Below are 22,105 nucleotides of genomic sequence, written 5' to 3' on the forward strand. Positions count from 1 at the left end.
TGTGGGCAGGAATGCACTTCCATGCTCCAATACAAAGCTGCTGGCTTGAAAGAATAAATTCATTATTTAATGCTGATTTATTTTAGACCTATGGAGACATCCAGAATAACAGACATGTATTTTTTTTATAGCCCTAAACAGCTGGCTGACACACAGATAACATGGATAATATAATCTCAATGCATGCAGTTTATACCTGTTCTGTTGGGGGAACTCTGTTTTGTTGAAACTCAATGCTGATTGTCAAACTGTGCCAAGGAGTTACATTAACAGAATTTTTGAGGAAGTGTGTCAGGGGTACATGTGAAATGTAGATTGATCCTGAAATAGGATGGAAAAACTCAGGGAAATCTTTGTAAGAAAATGTCTGTTTTGTTTTTTGTAAAGTTTCCCCCTGGAAAGTTTTTAATTCAATATTTAAGTCATTGGCTGACAAAAGTCAGTCAAAGTAACATAGTGAAAAAATGATATATGAAAATAGAAGTAACTCAAAATTCTACATTCAAATGAACAGCAGTTAAGTGATATGCTGCAATCAACAGGTGTCCATATCTGACACATTAAAATACACCATATTTAATATGTTCAGCATATGTTTTTGTATGTAGAAAAAGTCATTACAGTCATGAATGTAGTTAGGCAAAACAGTTGGTGTTTATGAGTGGATTAACCTGTTAGAAGAAGATGGATAAATATGTGCTGTTGGCCCTCCACTGAATTTATAATATTTGAGGTTTGTGGTAATTTGGTTAAACCCATTTGATTTAAAATGTATCGCATTGTGGCGAGCTTATTCTCCAGTCCAGTAGGTGGCGGTAATATGCCAAATAGCTATCTAACGTTTACCACTGTCGATAAATACGAAGAAGAAGTTGAACGGATACAGATGAGTCAGAACCGCGAGCGAGCAAAGTTAGACTGAAGCCCTAATGTGATTCAACCCCTGTATATTCTTTGTTTAAAGCACTAGACACCCCCTCAGCACAGTGACATCTAGCTACTAGCTAGCTGCTAACATAAAGATTTGAAGCTAGTTAACTAAACTAGAGGTGATCGAGCAGCTGTTCCAGGCCGAGACCAAACAACAAGCTAGTATGGACTCTTGGGTTCGGTTTAACGCTCAGAGCCAAGCCAAGGAAAGAGTTATTAGGTAATGTTACCACCTTTACTAACAATAACGACGACGTCGGACATGTTAGTGTTGCCATGATCCTAATATTTACGCACATTACCCTAAATTCTCTAGGTAGTTAGCTAACTTTTATCTATGCTATGTGAGGGAAGTTGACAACTAAGCAAACTTGGTTAGTTTTTTTGTAATTAACGTTACAAGCTGCTTTAAGAAGATAACACTTTGGACTTGAGTTAGTCCGACGTGGTCTCTATATTTAATCAACCTTCGTGTTGACAGTAGCCGTTAGCAGATGTGGGTGTTAGACAGGTGCAGACTGAAGCTATGTGCGCAGCAGCGCACTGTGCTCTGAGGGACGAGACACTTGTTCTGTCTTGTTTAGGTGCATTAGAATCACAATTTGTCAATATTCTCTGAATTTTGGCTCAACTAAAGAAGGGATTGTGTTTGTGTTAGCATGGCAACTGATCCTGATCAGGCTTAGCTTCACATCAGGCTGACCCAATGTTACACTTAATATCTCCGACAGTGAGTTGTTCAAGACAAAGCTCTATGAACATGAGCACATGTAAACTGATAACACGGGCTGCACTATATAGTTACATTACAAATTAACATACACATTTAAGCTCATCTTTTATTTTACTCCTAAATATCTGCATGGTATTTCAGCCCACATCCGGCTTTTCCATTCACTGTCATTAAAATCTATTAAATAACACCAACCATCTGTGTGGAATTTGCAGAAGAACCTGGCTACTGTTCTGCAACCTGCTGCCAAAGTTATCTTTCTATTTCTTTCTCAGTTGTCATTCTTTGTTAGTTCATGGTGTGTTGTTTTAATCTCAATGCTGTATAATGCCTGATGCTCTATGCCAGCAAACATCACACTTCAGTTTTGGTACAGTCATCTCATCAGCTCTGACTTGGCTTTATGAAACAGTTTAATCTTGGTTCAATTTGTCGGGCTCACTCAAGTCAGGTACTTCACTATTACCTGTCTGATACTGATGTTTTGGAATTATAAATCCATTGTATTTGAGCATCTTAACTAAATAACACCAGAAACAATCTTGACACGTATTTTTTTTTTAATTTAACTTGAATTGTGATCAACATGCATTCTCTGCAGGACATTTTACAGTGTGGAAATCATCTTGTCAATGTTCTCTGATGGACAAACCTTGTCCCCTAGTCTGGCACTTCTGTTTTAACATTTCTTACCTATTGTATTTACATATTCACAGAAATATAAGTAGATCTGAAGTAATCTGATATATTGGCTCATTTATTGGACTACCTCTACTTCTCACTATAGTCTGCCATCCTGAAGCCCCTTTTTTTGACCAGCCCTCTGGGCAGCTTACTGAGCATGTGTGCTTTGCCCTCACAGGGCTGCTCAGTATGCGTGCACCCTGCTGGGCTACACTCTGAAGAAGGGCGGGGCAGCGGCTGAACTTCACAAAACCATCAGTCAGCTGGAAGCACACATGAGCCTGACAAGAAAGTGTGAGTGAAGCGGCCATTTTGAGTTTATTGTCCCAAGAACCAAAGCTGAAGGACTGTGGCTGATGTGCGTTTGTGTCCCACAGTGCTGCGTCTGGGAAACTCCGTGGAGGCACTGGAAGCTGCCAAGAGGGCCATCCACCTCTCTGACAGTGTGCTGAGGCTCTGCCTCACCATCAGCCACCTCAACAAAGCCATGTACTTTGCCTGTGACAACGTCCTGTGGGCTGGAAAAACAGGCCTCATCTCCAAACTGGATCAGCAGAAATGGACTCAGAGATCTTTTAGGTGAGTAAGGCATGTGGTCTGGTGTGAAGTTGGTCTGTCCAGCAGATATATCTTTACTTTTACTGAAGTCTAACTTTAGGTACTTTTTACTTGACTGGTTTTAAATTGAAGTCGCAGGAAGTTTAGGTTGAATCTAGAAACGTGAGCTCTTGTGTCCCAAAGCATCTTGTCTCAGACAATGCAGGTTTAAACCTGACAGATGTTAAACTAATGACTGAGCTCCTGGTTAAGGAAGTCAAATATTTGTTGTGTTGTCCATGCTTTACTGCTGTAAAGCTCCTTTTGAAAAGTCAACAGGGGTTAAACCTAGATCATTTTCATTATTCTGTTTTTTTAGATTTCTGTTCATCATGCGTCTACATTTCCAGTTGTTTCTGTGGATGAAACACTGTCACTGATAAATAAATGATTAGTTTCCCTTCCAAAACACAAAATCATTTTGGCAGCGACAGTTTCACATCAGTAGAATTTCTGGAGTACAGAGAATTAGACCCATAGTTACATAATAACAATCTCAGGTCCAAAATGAATGTGTTCAGATAATGCCTGAGTTGATACCTGTTAATGTTCAGACAGTGGTACTGTGGGCCAAAGATAAGTTTACATCATCTGTGTGGTTAAATCTGCAGGTACTACCTCTTTGCTCTGATTCTCAACCTGACTCGAGATGTGTACGAGCTCCGCCTCCTCATTGAGAGTGAAGAGCGGTACAGAGCCTCCAGATCTCCACCCTCACCCAGCACCACCCTGCCTGCTGACAGCTTGTCCTCATCCTCCTCCTCGCCTGCAGCTCCGGCCACTATTGCCTTGCCCGTGATGTCGGCATGGCTCTGCAGGCGGCTCCACCTGCTGGGGATGGTGCTGTACAACAACCCTCCACTGCTGTTAGACCTGCTGAAGAACAGTTGCGATATCTTCATCCCCCTGGACCGGTTGGGGATTTACCCCACTGGGTCAGGCTTTGTTGGGGCCTGTGGCCTGGCCTCCTCCGTCCTGTCCATTTTAACTATAATCAACCCTTGGCTAAAACTCAAGCCGTGACATCAGGTACATGTTTGAGGGCTCCATCTGAGGAGGACAGCTGAGATCAGTTTCCATTGGTTTAACACACTGATCAATAAGACGAAAGCTAACTGCTGGTGCACTGTGATCAGTTTGGAATAGTGGCAGGGCATCCAATTCCTTAAAAAAATCCTCAGAATAAGAGAAAGCTTGCATCCACCAGGACTATTGACACCCGTTTGACCCGGGTCCACACAGAGCTGCAGTGATGTGATGCTGCATTCTCACATTACCATAAACCAGAAAGCTAACCTTCATTACGACCGTCATTCGTCACTATACAGATGAAAATTAGCTTTTTTTGCTAACTCTGGCATATTTACATTTTGAGTGTAGACTGAAAATGTCAATTGATGTGCATTGTCCCTTTTAAATAAACAAACAAATAAAAAAATAATATAATAAAGTAACTGAGCAGCTCATAGTCCTTTTACAGGAAGAATGCAGGAAATACAAATTCACCACATTGCTGGCAGTCATCTTTAGTGACCGATCCACCCAAACACAGAAGGGCCTTTCCAGTAAAGTCATTCTACTGAGCGTGCTGCCGCAGAGTGAGAACAGAGGGCACCTCCTGCATCGTCTTTGCGTTGACTTTATTTGTATTGTATCACAGCAGGGTTCATTGTTGTCAGGTCGAAGGATTATGGTTGTAGCAGCCACTCATACAATAATGCACCAAACCAAAATACTTCAGGGATTACGGTTAATTGTCCATCAGTCTTAACAAAGTTCCTGCCCACTAGCAGCATACAACTCACATGCGAGTAGATTTGTACTTTCCTTCCTCTGGTGTCTGCACTGAACAGGCTCATATTAAATAAGACGACCCCCTCCCCCCCGGATTTTTACCAACCAATTCAAAATAACCAAGAGGTTCAACTTTTTGTCCAAGTTTTTGTGTTTCTTGCCAATTTGCACCAAACGAGTTTGTACTTTCAACATTCTTCCTTCATTCCATTTCGCTAAGCCACTAACTATAAATGGAGAATGTAAAAGCATTCATAACATTGAATCCAACTGATTATTATCACTGTGTTAGTTCTAACTGAAGTTTATCATTAAATATAATAAATGTAGAGAAAACACATTTTCTTATCAGTAGAACAACTCCTGTCACCCATATCACTTATCACACTGTTGTAAACAATATCTTTAAAAATGCACTCAAATTGGCATACGAGTACTCAGATTTAACCTGTTAACATTTTTTAATCATGTTTGTTTTTTGCTGCATGTAATAAAGAGTTTGTGTGACTATTTGAGCCACTTTCAGATTCTTCAAATTATCTGGTTTAGTTAAGGCACAAATAACAAGACTCAAGCTAAATTAAAAACAAAAAAGTTTAATTTACCATGTTAATGTTGACCAATACAAATAGAGTAAAAACCAAATGGAAAATAAAAGACAAAGACTGGTGCCCGTCAGGTGGAACATTGTTCCTGCTGGTGTTTCTGTTCAGGTAACATCCAAAGACCACATCACGGCCCAGTTGACAGGATGTCTTCATTGACTGACCAATATTGACTATGGATAGAGAGTAAAACAAGTGTGTTATGACTCTAGATGTCAAGGTGAGTATATCAACATTATGGGCAGTTTACAAACAGCTGTATGTATTGTGAGGGTTGATCTCAGAACCTCAGCTGCACAACAAATGTGTGTAACTAAATAGCATTGGGGGTAAGGAGGTAAAGGTTTTGTCTCTTTTTCATGATCTAACCCTTTAAAGACAACAATGATAATATGACAGCAACAGAACTGATGTATCCTCTTTGGGTTTAAACTGATTAAAATGATGGCAAACTGACCACTCTACTGTGGCTTGTCAAAGAAAAAAAAACACAGCTCCAGTCATAACAATGGATCAGAGAGAACCTTAGTTCTAATACTTGGCAAAAAAACAAAAATACAGACATACATCTTCTCTTTTGAGCCATAAAAAAGGTTCAGGGAATTAACTTGTGTGGTGTTGATGGTGGTAAAATGTGGCGATGCTCCAACCTGACCTCCACCTCGTCACTCCTGGGTCTCCATGCTCTCATCCTCTCCATCTCCTCCCTCCTCCAGAGCTTCATCTTCCTCCTCCTTCCTCTCTGGGGGTTTCTCATACGCCTTCTCTGATGGAGTGACGATCACACCGTCCCAAGTGGACATCTCTGTTGCCAGGTCTGCAACAACAGTCCCATTAGTATTATTTATACATTTTATCGCCCACACAGGCTCAATTTGTGGAATAACAGGTCGGTATATAAAACATGCAACTCAGTGTCCCAGGTGATGAAAGGTTATGATCTGTCTGTTTTGAACTCGACATCCATAAAGTCAGTTTGTCATCACACTAGTGAAATATCAGTCTGAAAATGGGTAATTACACTGAACAAAAATATAAACGCGACACTTTTTGCTCCCATTTCTCATGAGCTGAACTCAAAGATCTAAAACTTTCTCTATACACAGAAGATCAATTTCTCTCAAATATTGTTCACAAATCTGTCTAAATCTGTGTTAGTGAGCACTTTTCCTTTGCCGAGATAATCCGTCCCACCTCACAGGTGTGGCATATCAAGATGCTGATTAGACAGAATGAATATTGCACAAGTGTGCCTTAGGCTGGCCACAATAAAAGGCCACTCTGAAATGTGCAGTTTTGCTTTATTTGGGGGGTCTGGGGGGCAGGGGGGGCAGAAAACCAGTCAGTATCTGGTGTGACCACCATTTGCCTCACATCTCCTTCGCATTGAGTTGATCAGGTTGTTGATTGTGGCCTGTGGAATGTTGGTCCACTCCTCTTCAATGGCTGTGCAAGGTTGCTGGATATTGGCAGGAAATGGAACACGCTGTCGTATACGCCGATCCAGAGCATCCCAAACATGCGAAACTGCACACTTCAGAGTGGCCTTTTATTGTGGCCAGCCTAAGGCACACTTGTGCAATATTCATGCTGTCAAATCAGCATCTTGATATGCCACACCTGTGAGGTGGGATGGATTATCTCGGCAAAGAAATGCTCACTAACACAGATTTAGACAGATTTGTGAACAATATTTAAGAGAAATGGATCTTTTGTGTATAGAAAAAAGTTTTAGAGATCTTTGAGTTCAGCTCATGAAAAATGGGAGCAAAAACAGAAGTGTTGTATCCATCTATAGATATACAGAGGTAGATATATTGTAATATAAATGATATTTTTCTAGACATATTTGGTTATAAATCATATTTTTATGTTTGTGTAGATACATGAACTTTATGTATTCAGAAATAGTTAAATGATTTAATAAGGAAGCCTATCCTGAATTGTTAGCTAAAGATCAATGGAGAGAGACTGGGATTAGACAAGTTTACAGTTCTTCCCACTCCTTTTCGAAACATGCCATTAGAATTGCCTGTTTTCATATGCACTACTTTTTTGTTTTTTTTATTGTTTATGGGAAAAAAAATGTACTCATCAGAAATTAAGATTTTAATCAATCAGGCAAACAGCAAGAAGTACATGCTAACATGTTACCAGCTGTAGATCTTGGTCAGTGTTCTTAATGCTAATGTCTATTGGAGGTATCAGGATGAGTGCCCCACAAACAGTGCAGGTTGCTTCCTGCTCTGAATGAGATTAACTTACAGCTGGCATCTCCCTCAAGGCCAAGGATCTTCCTGTAACCTCCATGAGACAGCACCCTCACCAGGGTCTGAGCTGTGAAACACACCATGTCCTGCACAAACACACACACACGGAAACATCGTCACACTGTCATCAGGTTCATGCAACACTCTTTCAAGCCTGTTAAATAGCCAATAGTTCCAGTGTGAAAGTACATCATTACAAACTAGGGTTGCAACAGTATGAGATTTTCACAGTACAATAACCATCTTAGAAAATATCACAGTATATAATATGACACAGTTGTTGTTTTTAGCATAAGTTACAATGACCATTACAGGAATTTAAAGAAGGGTTTTTTGGTTGAACAAATATAATTTCACTAAATATTTTATCCTGACAGACATGAAATTTGAAATACAGATTTTTCAAGTTTCAAGGTAACTATTTAAATAATACAAATGCAGAAGAATTCAATACAGTAAATAAAACTGATGTGCACGTTACAATAACTGCCAATTTACACACTATGCCATGCCTTTACATCGCGGTCAGACCGCCCTTTCTTTTGGCACTACATTTTGTCGTATCCCTACGCAGTTGCACTAATGCGTAGGGTAGGCTTGGGCGAAAAATCGACAGAATCGAGTAATTCGAGTTTTTGGTTTAGGACGATTTTTAAAAATGAAAATCGATTTTTTTTATTTAACTTGCTCCGCCGCAGCTCCTCGTGGGCTCCCGTAGTTCATAGTCGGCTCCGCCCTCCTCCCCGCATTGACTTTCCACAGACAAACAAACACAACATGGAGTGAGCAAGGAGTTCTTTCATAAAAAGGCACTGTCTCGTTAGTAGCTCGGTTTTGTGGCGTCAGACCTCGAACAAACCACCGTCCGCTGCAAAGTTTGTTCAAAGGCTGTTGCAACTAAAGGCAGCGGACCGAACCATTTATTTCAGCATCTCAAACAGACGCCTGGATCGCAGTGGGACACTTGTTCACTACAAGATGTACAGACCGCGGCAGCCCACACGTAGCTGCTATAAAGCAGCCAACATTAGCGGAATCATTTAATCATTGTGTCCCGTATGAGAAGAAAGGGTCCTGGTGGACAGCTGTTACAGATTCAGTCACGTTGCATATCGCTAAAGATATGCTGGTAGTATTTACAGTGGAAACGCCGCAGGTTCATCGACATGCAGAAAAGGTTCGACCCAAGACTGGTGTTACGAAGCCACAACGGGGCATGATGTCTCAAGCCAGAGGAAGCAGACAGGCTCGTCTTCCTGGCCAAAAATTAGTAAAATCTACCAACATGTCATCTTTACTGTGCAATGCATGCAGATGTTTAATTTAGATTACAGATCTTAAGGGATATAAAATACTTTTTTGAAAACAAAGGCACCTTTTGCAAAATAAAGGATTTAATGAAAGTTATATTAACACTTTATCAATACCAATATGGAAACTTATCTGCTTTTATAGTAGCAATCTGACATGTTAAATATATGTTCACAAAAGCATTTTATCAAAAAGGGACACAGTCTTTTCAAAAGGATGCACTTTTTTATGTGAGTTTGAAGCTGCACTGTTTACAATGGCAGGGCAAATTTGTTGTAAATCATAGCATTAAAATAAAAGCAATGTTTTTAATAATTTTTTTGTAATTTGAAGTTTGGTCTTGAGAAGAGAAAAAAAAAATCGATTAAAATCGTAAATCGAGTTTGGTGTGAAAAAATCGGAGATTTAATTTTTAGGCCATATCGCCCAGCCCTAGTGTAGGGATACAGAGGTTTTATGGTTGAGAAAATGTAGTGCCAAAAGAAAGGGCGGTCTGACGGCGATGTAAAGCGGTGTGAATTTTCTCTATATAATGTACACTTGAACTGTTATAGATTTTTTTAGGTGAGCCTTGTTTTAGGTGGTTAAATTTCACTTTTTCTCTAGACTCCATTCACTGCAGTACAAAGCTGAGCGTCTGGGCTGGAGATGCTCTCTACTTCTCCAAACTGAGGCTGCGCTGATCGGTGATTATGGTAGGGAACAGATCGACTATAGATATGTACTTTATATGACCCCACTTCAAAAAACCCGAACTATCCCTTTAAGAGTAAACCGATCTCCCCATATGGCCTGCAGTCAGGGGGCAGGGGAAGACCTACTTGCTGTTCCAGGGTCATGACGGTGTGGACTCTGAAGTTTCCACTCTCGCAGGGGTCAGTGATGCCCACCGAGCCGGGCAGGAAGAGACCAGCAGCCAACATCTGCAGGCAGCGTCTTTAAAATTCAGAGTCCAACACAAAGTTTAGAGACAACGTCCCACCTACAGTGACAGTACTAACTGAATACTGAAGGCAGTGGGAGCCAACCTGTAGGCAACGTTCAGGGACAGGGGCTGCCTGGACGGGTTGTTCATCACTGCAGAGTGGCCCTGGAACAGAGTGGACACCAGCCTATCATTGGTACATGTGCAAATATACAACACCTACCCAGTCCAACATTCAAGGCTTGAGATGTACATGCTACAGGCGTTTGTTTTAATTTGACTGTGTTGTCTCAAAAAATATCAGCACTCGGACTGTGAAGCAGCAGAATTCTGATTCTTACCAGCAGGTCCAGGATCCAGGGAGTGAGGGGTTCAAAGCCAGGGAAGCGCAGCCTCAGGTCCTTCAGAAGGCGGATCAGCACTTTCACCCTAAATATTATTAGCATCAAATAATCAATAAATTCAGCTAAGCATATTAGAAACGTGCCTTTACATGAATCACCTCTAGTGATAGAGACAGCAAGCCACATGGGAGTTAAAGAAGATGTCCTTACGTTGACTGAGAAGCATTCTCCTCAAACCAGCGAGCATGGCGGATGGCAGCAAGGGCACTCTGAAGCACCTTAATGTCCACTGAAGAAACAATACAAATAACATTAACTTGTGACTTGTTTTCACAGGCTGGATTATAAATACAACTGAGGTCTTTGAGCATCAACACAGTGGAAAGATTACTGACAGTTTTATTGTCAATCACAATGACAGTGATTACAAATTGAATCACAATGAAAATTCAGATGATGACTAAGATGTATATATCATGTACAGATAATGTTGGAAGAAAAAAAAATGTCTTTGTCAGTTATGAGATATAAACTTTTTGAGCTTGTGGGGACCCATGCGACTGAATGTCGTTTGGATTTTGCATCACACATCAGAGACAGTCTGTCTTCACCTGGGGACGTCGTGGCTCATGGTAGGTGGTGTAAACCCTTAAAGGGACAGTGTGTAATATATCAAGTATTTAGCGCCATCTAGCTGTGAGGTTCTACATTGCAACACTCCTTTGCTCACCCCTCCCGTTCTGAAGACGTTGGAGACGTTCCGGAAGCTACGGTGGCCCTGACGGACAAGAAACTCATTTTCAAAATATGGACTCTTTCCCAACAGCGTCGAGTATTTCTACTGATTCAAGTAATGAGGTAAAGATGTAGTTAGTTATTAAGGCTATAAAACTAGAGGTTCCCTCTCAGTTCCGCAGTCAAGCTGGCTCTGAGCGAAAACGTGTTTAGCCTTACTACGTAGTACCACGTAGTGCTTTGTGTCCCTCTCGGCAGTCCATAGTTTTTTTAAAACGGGAAAGACATGGCGGCCTCCATAGAGCTTGCCCGTGCTATGAATGTATATTCAGATAGGTAATTATTCGCTCAGGAGGATAAGTCAGATTGTTGGCAGAGATAATTGTACACCAATGAGAACTTACTTATGAACGAAGACGTTGATTTGACTTAATAAATTACTTAAATCGTTACACACTGTCCCTTTAAGCTACAGGGTTACCTCTGAAACATTAACACTTCTTTTAAATGCTGAGTGCACGTGTGTGTGTGTGTGTGTGTGTGTGTGTGTGGGCTCGTACAGTGCAGCTCTGGGTCCAGCTTGCGCAGGTTGGGCGGGACGGTGGTGATAAGGATCTTGACGGTAGCATCAGCTGAACTGATCTCAAAACCTGTCTCATTGGTCAGCATGGACAGCACTGAAAGCAACAAGTACACACAGTCAGCTGACTGTCACATACACACTGCAATAGCAATGTTACATTTCCAGCTGACTGTGGGCCACATGATCACTGATCACCTGATCAACTAAAACTTGTCACTGAATTAAACCAAGTCCACCGTCTAAATCCTAAATTAAAAAAAAACCTAAAAATAAAGTCACAAATCGTTAAATCGAGAAACATTGCACATATGTTTCCACATTTTTTAACCTTTTAAGAAGTGAACAAAAGATCCTTGTTGTATTACCTTCAGTAGGGTCTTGTGTGCGAAGTGTCTCCACTACTTTGTTGCCGAGGGCAGCAACTGCCTCCACTGTAAAATAAAATAATCAACATCCAATAAAGGGTTCTGAAGAAATGTCTCTTTGCTAAGAGCCATTTGGTGTTTTGTCAGCTAGACTTTTACCTGATCGTCATGGGTATTTAATATGGTAAATAGGCACTTAATCATAGAAGATTGGGTGGTCTGACATACAAGAACCAACACCTCACTTTCACTGCTCACTCACGTGTAGGAAGGATCTTGAGGATTACAACCAGGTCCGCAACGTTGTGCCCCGTCGTCATGGTGCCCTTCTTGTATGAGCCAACCTGACGCACCTCTTCAATTTGCTTTGAAGAGACAGAGGCACAACATTATCAACATGTAATGCACTCATGTTATAAACTAGCTCGTATTATTCAAAGGCTCTATTTAATGATTCAGAAAACTTGCAGTGGTACTCTTTATGCTGAACAAGTTGTTTTTGATACCCAAAGTGTCACATTCACCATATTCATTCATGTTATCAAAAACTTTAGCAAAACATTCAAAACAATCCTGATATCATCTCTGTTTACACTGATAGCCCTTTTCATCCAGAGACTCCGGATTATCATTGCAAGGAAGTGCCATCTTTACGCCGCCTTTGTTCATTCGCATTGAACAAGCAGCTTCAAGCTGCTCCAGTGTGTCATTTCATACAGCATGCCAGTGCAGCAGAACTAACACGTTTCCCCGGCAAGTTAAACGTTTTTGCTCTGCATAGCGTCACATAATCATCGCCATTCAACTGCAGGAACTGCCTTGCTCTGTTGCTGGGGACAGACACTGTTTTTCTGGCAGAAGTGTGAAGAAGAGTCATATAACAAGATGCTGAAGACACTACCACATTACTGTTGTTTGGTCTTGTAACTTTGCTTCGTGGGACATTTCTCTTTTATTTGATCATTGACAGATCTGTTTAACTGTGAACTCCATCAGACCAACAAACCCCTGATCCGCCCTGCAGGCTTTTCCATTCACATAGGATACTTCTCATTTAACTTAAATTGTTTCCACGTTTCCCTCACAGTCAGCTTAACCAGCTGCAAAGATATCAGATGAATTTATGCAAAAAATGCTATTATCTATACATATTTAAATGATAACAAAATTGGCACAAAATTTAAAATTTAGTTAACGGAGAGATGCAACTTCACCATTGTAAAAACATTTTTAAAAAATGGATGTCTGCAGTGTGAGTGTAATTAGTTCAGACATTTACATGATGAATGTAGTTCAGACCTACACTTGGAAATTAGTGATAAACTTAATCACGGCTGATTCATGGCTTAATATAGACATTCTTTTGCAGTTAGTAGTCCAACTGCTGTCTGTGTCATACATTATAACAAATCCAGTCCATAATACCCATTTCACTTTATTTTTTCAATGGCCTATCTCTGGAGAAACTCTAACAGCCGGACCTGTATGTGCTTTGCTTCCTGGTTTTGTGGTTTATGCGAGTTCTGTTTATGTTTCATTCCCACAGTTTTATCATTCACTGGACATGTCAGGATGTGATGCTCCTGATTATCAATTTTCGTGCAAACAAAGCTTTCGTTAAACATTTTAATCTGCTTCTGGATTTATTGTGAACCGACATATACATTCAGTTGAATCTGTTATCCATCTACACTCTGGTATGAAACTCCAGTCATTTGTGTGATGTAGCAGATCAATTTGAGCCGCTGCAGCGTCCAATCAATAGCTGATATCTAGTAAGGGGGCTTGTTGGCCAGTAAAAGACGTCTGTCATCGCTCCTAAGAGATAGCTCCTCGGAGCACAAATAAGACAATTGGTATGGCCTGCAAGACAGCAGACAGGAATGACTTCTGGCTCAAGCGAGGAAACAACAAATAAGAGAAATGAGAACTACCCGCAGACGGCGTCTCACCTCTACTGTGGCTCTGACACTACCCCCGGAGGTGGATCAGTGCCAGAGCATAACTGCCCCCTGCATAGTTACCTTACACACACCGTTCTGAACTACAATAATGTGCTGCAGTCAAAGAAGAAATGACTCACCACTTCAAAGTTGCCTGGTGCAACAATCAGGTTGTCAATGACATTGTTGATCTTTGTGACCAGGGACAAGATGGAGGACTAAATGCAGGAAGAGACCAATAAACAGGGTTTCTGTCAGTGAACGTAAACAACACACTGCAAAAGATAAATAAATCATAATTTTGTGTTTAAGGACTGACCTGCTCTGCAGGTGTGGGGCTCAGGTCCTGATTTCTCTTCAGCAGACACTCACTGAAGGCCGTCTCGTCAGGCGCAGGCTTCACTCTGGGGAAGGCCATCTCACACTTGTGACAAACAACAGTCGATATCAGTACACACTAATTGAATATACTTTGGTTGTTTTTGCAGAAATCACAGCAAAAACAACTTGTGTAACAAGTCTCATTGTAATTTTTTAACTAAAACTACCTTGGATTTTAATTAAATACATTTTCTCTCACCAGTATTTTACTTTGCTAGATTTCATAAGCAAGTTTTTGTAATTCGTAACAAGATACTTTGTTAAATTTGTGCTTGTCTGTGATGTTTAACTGGTTAAAGTCTTGTTGCCGATTATTCGATCAATGATTTATGATTAATATCTCCAGTCTGGGCGGGCAGAAACAGATTTTTAAAACGATGACAACACTGTATTATCTATGTAGCATTACTGTCCAATGAGAGCTAACTAACAGCACTACAGACATCCAAGTAATTTTTTTTTCTTCTTATTGACAATATGCCAGCATTTGGGTGCCTCAACTTCATTTTCTTGTGTACCCTAGTGTGGCAAAAACATACCACCACCAGGGTAGTATTTTTACTCACCACATAAAAATCAAATGGGATGTGTGGGACAAATGGACGGTACCTAGACAGGAATGAAAAAGAGAGCTTCAAAGTTTGTAGTTTGGCAGTTACAACTTCGACAATGTACATGAATGTGGGAGATCAAACAAGGATGGATGGTCACTTCACTCTAAAGTGGTGGCATCACAATGTCCTGAAAATGTATTATGAGATTTAAAGTAAATTTAATAAAAACAGGCTTACCTTATTTATCCCATACAATAACACAATTTGACTTCGGTTTGGATTTTAATAATATAAATTAGAATAAGCAGTACAATTTAATTAAAATCGGTGATGGTCTCAAGTCTGCTAACCGTCATCCTGCTGCCAACACTGGGTGACAGTGTCCAACTTCACCTCGGTGCAATATGAGGGAAGAATGCTTTAAGATAATTCTGCCCGTACACTAGAGTCAGGTTCGGATGCTATACTGATACAAATAGAGAACTCACCCCTGGACCAGTCCTCCACGGGATCCGAAGCGGCCTCCCCGGCCTCTGCCGCGGTCTCCTCTGGACACAAACACAGTAACATGTCAGAGCTGCACACACTATAATTTATAAAGATAAGGAATACTTCCTCTAAGCGCCGTTTCGCGGAACATTTTGGTGAATGCAGTCTACTGATCATGAGGGACTCAGCTGCCACTCTCCTATAACCTATGATACGATACTCATTTGTCATTCATTCATTCATTCAGTCAATCAGCTACATGGCTAGGCGACGTTAGCCAGCTGGACAGCTGATATATCACCCATGTTAAATTCAAATTCCTCCGCAGCTTAACACCAACATGCTTCACGGCGACGATAAACTAGGAAGAATTAATAAGACAAAGGAATTCGTTAGCTCGCTCACAGCTTAGCTTGTAGCCAGCGTTCAGACAATGCATGCTACTAGCTTCATGTTATGCTAACACAACTCGCACTGCCAACACAGGAACTAAGTACTGCAACCAACATGTTCTTGTATAAAACTGTAAAACACAGTGTCATTTAATTCTAAATGGATTGAAATAAAATTACCTCATTGTGTACGACGTTTTGATGATCTAATGGGCAAATCTTTGGAGAACTGTTCAGCGTCCCTCAGTGGACCGGCACCCTTCTGCGCATGCGGCTGCTCCCTGTTATTTCTCCTTCTTCGTGGTTTACTGTCGCAGTGCTTCTTTCTTCTTCTTCTTCTTCTTTAGTTAGGCAGACTAGACACAGCTATGGTGTATTGCTGCCCCTACTGTTTGTTATCGAGACCTACGTCAAATCCTTCTGTACACTCCTATTTTGTGTAGATAGTCCATCAACTTCTTTGTCTTATGCCAAGAATCCAGATTTAAAAGCGTGTGCATATTAAAAACAGTTTCCCCATCTGTTCCAAGTTTCCTGAAGAGAGTCCTTCTTTGTTTGGAGTATATTTTGCACTGGAGTAGCACATGTTTTACTGTCTCGCTATCTCCACATTCACATTTGCCATCAGGATGCTTATCAATCAGAGCCAGCCCACTCCTCAGCCCACAGTGTCCCAGCCTCAGTCTTGAGAGTACTACAGAGTCTTTTCTATTACATTTAATGGTGCACTTGCTTTTACTTACACTCTGCTGCACTATAAAGTATGCCCTTCCCTTCCTTTCCTTCTCCCAAGATTTTTGCCACTTCTCTTTTAAAAATCGGTTTATTCTTTCTGTGTACTCTGGTGCTCCATATTGTAAGTGAATTTGAACTCTTTCCTCCTTGACCGCCTTTTTTGCCATCTCATCCGCCTCCTCGTTCCCCTTCACACCCATATGTGCTGGAACCCAAAGAAATCCCACCTCATACCCTGCTTTGTGTATCCTGAAAAGAGACTGTAAAATTTCTACCACTACATCAGGTCTGGACTTGGATTTAGTTTCTTTTATTGTAGTTAAGGTTGCAGCTGAATCACTGCATATGATTGAATTTCCCTGTTTATTTTCCTCAATCCATCTTAATGCCCACAGAACTGCCACCATTTCTGCTGTGAAGACTGACATATGATCTGAAATTCTATATCCTTTTTTATAACCGATTTCAGGTATGCTAATACCAACTGCCACTCTTCCACTTTCATGATCCTTTGACCCATCTGTGTAAATTTGTAGGTGGTCTCCCCATTTTAGTTGCTGCCAGATTTTAACCTCCTTTACTACATCTTCTGACATCCTTGTTTTGCTTTTATTCAACAACTTTAGGTCAACCATGGGATCTGGAATTAACCATGCTGGAACAACTGGTCGACATACTGGAGGACAGACACTAATATCCACCATTCCAATTTCCCGTACCACCGATTTTAATTTTTCCGCAAAATTTGTTTTAGCCTTTTTTGATATTCCCATAAACTCCCAGTGCTCATTCAGAAGGTTTTTTGTTGGTATCATTTCATTTTGTCCTTTAAGCTTCATTAAATATCTCAAACCAAGTTTATGTCTTCTAATTTCTAACGGCATCTCTCCCATTTCAATTAATAACGCTGGTATTGGAGTTGTACTGAATGCTCCACAGCACACTCTTAGGGCTTTTGCTTGGACTCTATCAAGTTTACTGATCTCTGAAGGAGCTGCTGATCCATATATCATACATCCATAATCAATAGCTGACCTTATCATTGCTCTGTAAATCCCCATCATTGTTTCTCTATCAGCCCCCCAGTCAGATCCAGCCACACACCTAAGGACATTAATTATTTGCCCACACTTCATCGAAACCATTTCAATATGTTTTTTCCCTGTCATCCTCTCGTCCAACCACATTCCTAGGAATTTAAAATACTTGACTTTTTCAAGATTATTATTGTTTAGTTGGATTTGCTGTGACGGTATACTTTTCTTATTTCCAAACACCATATATTTAGTTTTATCTGTTGACATTTTAAAACCCCAACCATTAGCCCACTCAGTTATTTTCTCCAAAGCTCCTTGAATTTGTTTAACCAGGTATGGTAGGTTCCTCCCTCGCTTCCAGATAGCCCCGTCATCTGCAAATAATGAAAATCCAAATCCTTTCCCCACTTTGCTAAACATTCCATTAACTAGGATATTAAAGAGAACTGGACTTATCACGCTTCCTTGAGGGGTTCCATTTTCCACCTCAAGCTCATCTGATAGTTCATTTCCTATCTTCACTTGAATTGTCCGGTTACATAAAAAGTTCTTGATCCAATTAAACATTCTCCCTCTGATTCCCGCGTCATAAAGTGCTATTAATAACCCTTCCCTCCAAAGCATGTCATATGCTTTTTCTATATCCAGAAAGACTGCTACTACTGCTTCCTTGTTTGCAATAGCTTTCTTTATGTCCATGTCTAGACTTAAAACAGCATCCATTGTTGATCGTCCCTTCCTAAATCCACTCTGATGCGTAACAAAAAAATTGCTTTTCTCCAGCTGATCCACAAGTCTATCCGTTATCATACGTTCCATAATCTTGCATGAGACAGAGGTCAAGGCAATTGGTCTATATGATCCTGGGTTATCTGATTGTTTACCAGGTTTCACAATTGGAATAATTACCGCATGTTTCCATTCTTTAGGAAGGCATCCACTCTCCCATACCTTTTTTACTAGTGCCAGCATTTCCTCTCTCATCAGTTCTCCTGAATGTTTAAATAATTGATATCTCAGTCCATCCCTACCTGGAGAGGTGTCTTTTCCCTGATTTGTAACTTTTTGTATCTCTTCTAGTGAGAAAAACAGATTGATATTATCAGAATTATCACTGTTAATTTGCAGTTTATCCAGTTGCTCTCTTAATACTTCACATCGTCTCCTCCTATTTTCATCACTTACATTGCCAGAGCTATGTACTTTCTGAAATTGCTTTACTAACATATTTACTTTTTCTTTGTTATTTACAGCTTCAGCTCCATCAAAGTGAAGGACAGGGATTGTTGCTTGCTGAAAAGCCCCTGTCATTCTATGTACAAAACTCCATATCTTGTTTATGGGTGTATCTGGTCCTAATTTACCACAAAAATTTCTCCAGCTTTGTTTCTTTGCCTCCTTGATGACACGTCTAGCCTTAGCTCTAAGTCTCTTATATTCAATAGCATAGCTCTCTATCAAATGTTTTCTTAACCTTTTATAGGCCCTGTTTCTAGCTCGGACCACAGAGTTACATTCTTCGGTCCACCATGGAACCATTGTTCCTTTTACAGGAATTTTTTTCTTAGGAATATTCTGGGCTGCTGCTGTCCTCAATACCTTGGATAAAGAACTATTCCACTCATCTACCCCTTTCTCACTATCTATCATTGATAATCCCATATTCACATCATCCTCGAACTTTATCCAATTAGCTCTTTTATAATTAAGCCTCAAGTCCAGGTTGTCTGGTTCTTCAATTAAACATCTGCCAAATTTACAAATGATTGGGAGATGATCACTTCCCATTGTATACCGATCCATTGTCTCTCACCTGCTAACTGATGCCAACTCCGCTGATGCAATTGTGATATCTATGGAGGAAGAGACTGCCCGACTTGTTCTGAACCATGTATGACGACCATCATTTAACACAACTAACTGGTTTTTGTCAATAAAATCTTCTACAATTTTCCCATTTCTATTCCTCTTCTTGCTTCCCCACAGCTCATTGTGAGCATTAAAATCCCCAACCCACACCACTGGTACACTTATCTTATCCACAATTTCTTGAAAATAACTATCCTCTAAGTTAATACAGGGGTTATACAAGTTGACAATGGTGATTTTCCCTCTGTCAGTCCATACTTCTGTGATGACACATTCTAACACTGTATTAATTTCTATTCTTCTATACTGAATTCCGTTTCTAATGAAAGTTGCACATCCCCCTCCCACTATATTCTCTCTGTCTTTTCTTTCACATTTATAACCCGGTATTTTAAAATCAAGTTGTGGTTTCAACCAAGTTTCCTCAATGCAAATTATTTCTGGTTTATGTTCAAGCCCATCTAACATGTGTTTAAGTTCTTGCCCATTTGCAATAAGACTCCTAGCATTCCATTGCATTATGTAAAACATAATGCAGAGAACACTAATCCCCCTCATATTCCCCATATGTACTTCCCATTTCTTCTTCGTCATTATCATCTATGCCTAGATGTTGACTTCCATTTGAACTTTGATCTGCACTGTTCTGAGTGCAGGTCAACTCCCAAATTTCCTTTGGATTTATTCCCTTGAAACCTAGGAGTCTTTCTGCAGCCGAAGCAATTTCTCGTGCTACATCTGATTTTTTGTTTGCCACCATTTTAACCCTCCACATTGTTTCCACCATGAATGCCATTAGCCCTTTCTTGCTTATCAAAACGGAATCATCATTTACAGCTGTATGTCCATTTCCTTGTTCTCCTGCAACAGCTGTGCTTTGACTTTGACTGACCACTCTATTATCCTCCACCCTTCTGACTGCCTCAGCATACGATATTTTGTTTTCCTTCTTTATCCTTTCCACATTTTCTGCTTTGACATAGTTTTGACATCCCCTGAAAGAAGCTGGATGGTCTCCCCCACAGTTACAACATTTCACAGGTTCATTACACTCTTTTCCATCATGTTCCTTGCTGCAACGTCTGCATCGCTGCTTTCCTCTACACACAGCTGCCACATGGCCATATCTCTGGCACTTAAAGCATCTCAGAGGAGGTCTTTCATACTCTCTCACTGGGTAACTCATATATCCCAACATGATTCTCTTAGGTACCACATCATCTTTAAAGGTAAGAAGGACAGGCGAGGTTCCTCTTCCATTCTCCCCCCTTCCCATGTGCTTTGCAGCTGTAACATTGCCCCCCTTTAAACAAGTTAATATCTCTTGCTCAGACACTTCCAATGACACATTGTACACAACTCCTTTAACCTCTGAACTGGATCGTGGCTTGAACACCTCTACTCCCTTACCCATCACATTTTTTATCTTGAGCACCTTCTCTTGTTGCTTTGCCGTCTTGCATATGATAGAAATCATCCCATTTTGCAGAATAGAAGCATGCATTACATCCCCTATCTCTTTTTTAAATTCATTTGTCAATTTAAGGGGACTCACAGCCGAAAACCCTGCACCTCCCTTCACTTTGATTAGAACTTTGTACCCGTCGTCTCTTTTATTATCTGGTCTCATTGCTTTGGTCTGAGGATTATCCATGTCACTATCTGGAGAATAGTATCCTCTATCTTTCCTTTTGGGTCTTTCCTTGCTCACTGTACTCCAATCCCCCCCACCCCCATCCCACTCCGCTCCTGTGGGCATAGGCCGACTCTGATTTTCAGCACTCCTCTTTTAATTACGATTTAAATACTTTTCTAGTGTCTTATCACCCGATCCTCGGATCAATCGCCTGAGTCTGCACAGATCTGTAAAGGAATACCGTTCCCAGACCTATACAGGCCGTCGGGCAATATCCCTATAAACAGCTCCCTGCACTACTCAATCCGATCTACCCAAAATCAATTCCAGAAATCTTCTATCTCCAAAACTAATGTGTTTACTAGCTATTACTACTTTTCTACTGCTACGAATCCAAACCTCGCGCTCTGTTCACTTGGCTGTCTCTGATTGGTCCCACTCCTCATCCAATCCTCCTCCAGCCTGGATCGCGCAGTGCTTCTTTTTCTTCTTCTTGGCGTTTTATGGCGGTTGGCAAACAACATTTTGGCGCATTACCGCCACCAACTGGAGTGTGGATCATGAATCAAATTGACTAATTCTGATAATGAAAGCAAAATAACGATAATAACAAAGAAATACATTTGTGAAATAAAAATAACTATATAAGATAAGGTTACATCCTCTCTATAAATTCTAAATATTCTCTCTCCTGTGATAGTGTAACAAAGCTTGATAACATTTCTCACTTGAACTCTGTTAAATCAAAACTCAGCTTAATTTCTTTAAAGTGAAACTCTCGCCAAAAAGCAACCGAGGCTTTATTTGTGATTGAATATGAGTCAAACCTCCGTGTAAATACATAATTACGACGAAAGAGGCACTTTTAAGATTTACTGTAGTTTCGTTTTCGGGCAAGCTAATTTTCAATGGGGTGCAGGGGCACTCTGACACTAGCATCAAAATCACTATTTTTAAAACACTAAAGCCTGATTTATGCTTCTGCGTCGCGGCGACGGCGTAGCTACATCGTCGACGCAGACCCCTACGCGGACCCTGCGCCGTAGCCTGACGTGCACCTCCAAAAAATCCTGACTACGCGTCTTGACGCGTCGTCGTGACGCGTAGTCAGGATTTTTTGGAGCAAGGACTGTGATTGGTCTGCTCAGAACGTCATTTCCGGCAGTTGCTTTTCCGGTCAACAGTATAACAAC

General features: G+C 40.7%; 2 protein-coding genes across 4 annotated transcripts; one reads left to right on the forward strand and one right to left on the reverse strand.

Annotated features, from left to right (window-relative positions):
• Positions 1 to 834: 834 nt before the first annotated feature.
• On the forward strand, positions 835 to 5,248 carry pex11b (peroxisomal biogenesis factor 11 beta). Its single transcript, XM_030411230.1, has 4 exons — positions 835 to 1,150; positions 2,526 to 2,641; positions 2,725 to 2,926; positions 3,556 to 5,248. Exons 1-4 carry the CDS (start codon positions 1,095 to 1,097, stop codon positions 3,965 to 3,967), a joined length of 786 nt encoding a protein of 261 aa, XP_030267090.1. The 5' UTR covers positions 835 to 1,094; the 3' UTR covers positions 3,968 to 5,248.
• Positions 5,249 to 5,318: 70 nt separating this feature from the next.
• On the reverse strand, positions 5,319 to 15,958 carry ilf2 (interleukin enhancer binding factor 2). Of its 3 annotated transcripts, none has more exons than XM_030411228.1 (15): positions 15,816 to 15,958; positions 15,243 to 15,302; positions 14,767 to 14,809; positions 14,139 to 14,243; positions 13,960 to 14,037; positions 12,139 to 12,241; positions 11,877 to 11,942; positions 11,489 to 11,605; positions 10,404 to 10,482; positions 10,191 to 10,278; positions 9,953 to 10,014; positions 9,746 to 9,860; positions 7,609 to 7,699; positions 5,999 to 6,160; positions 5,319 to 5,516 (listed from the first exon to the last, which is right to left on the reverse strand). In XM_030411228.1, the coding sequence occupies exons 1-14, from the start codon at positions 15,818 to 15,820 to the stop codon at positions 6,009 to 6,011; spliced, it is 1,164 nt and encodes a 387-aa protein (XP_030267088.1). In that variant the 5' UTR covers positions 15,821 to 15,958; the 3' UTR covers positions 5,319 to 5,516; positions 5,999 to 6,008. The 3 variants fall into 3 exon arrangements, with proteins under 3 accessions (XP_030267088.1, XP_030267089.1, XP_030267087.1); XM_030411229.1 differs by having other exon boundaries at positions 5,994 to 6,160; XM_030411227.1 differs by having other exon boundaries at positions 5,319 to 6,160.
• Positions 15,959 to 22,105: the final 6,147 nt, after the last annotated feature.

Source organism: Sparus aurata, chromosome 3, assembly GCF_900880675.1.
Source record: "Sparus aurata chromosome 3, fSpaAur1.1, whole genome shotgun sequence".
In the NCBI taxonomy this organism is placed as follows: Eukaryota; Metazoa; Chordata; class Actinopteri; order Spariformes; family Sparidae; genus Sparus; species Sparus aurata.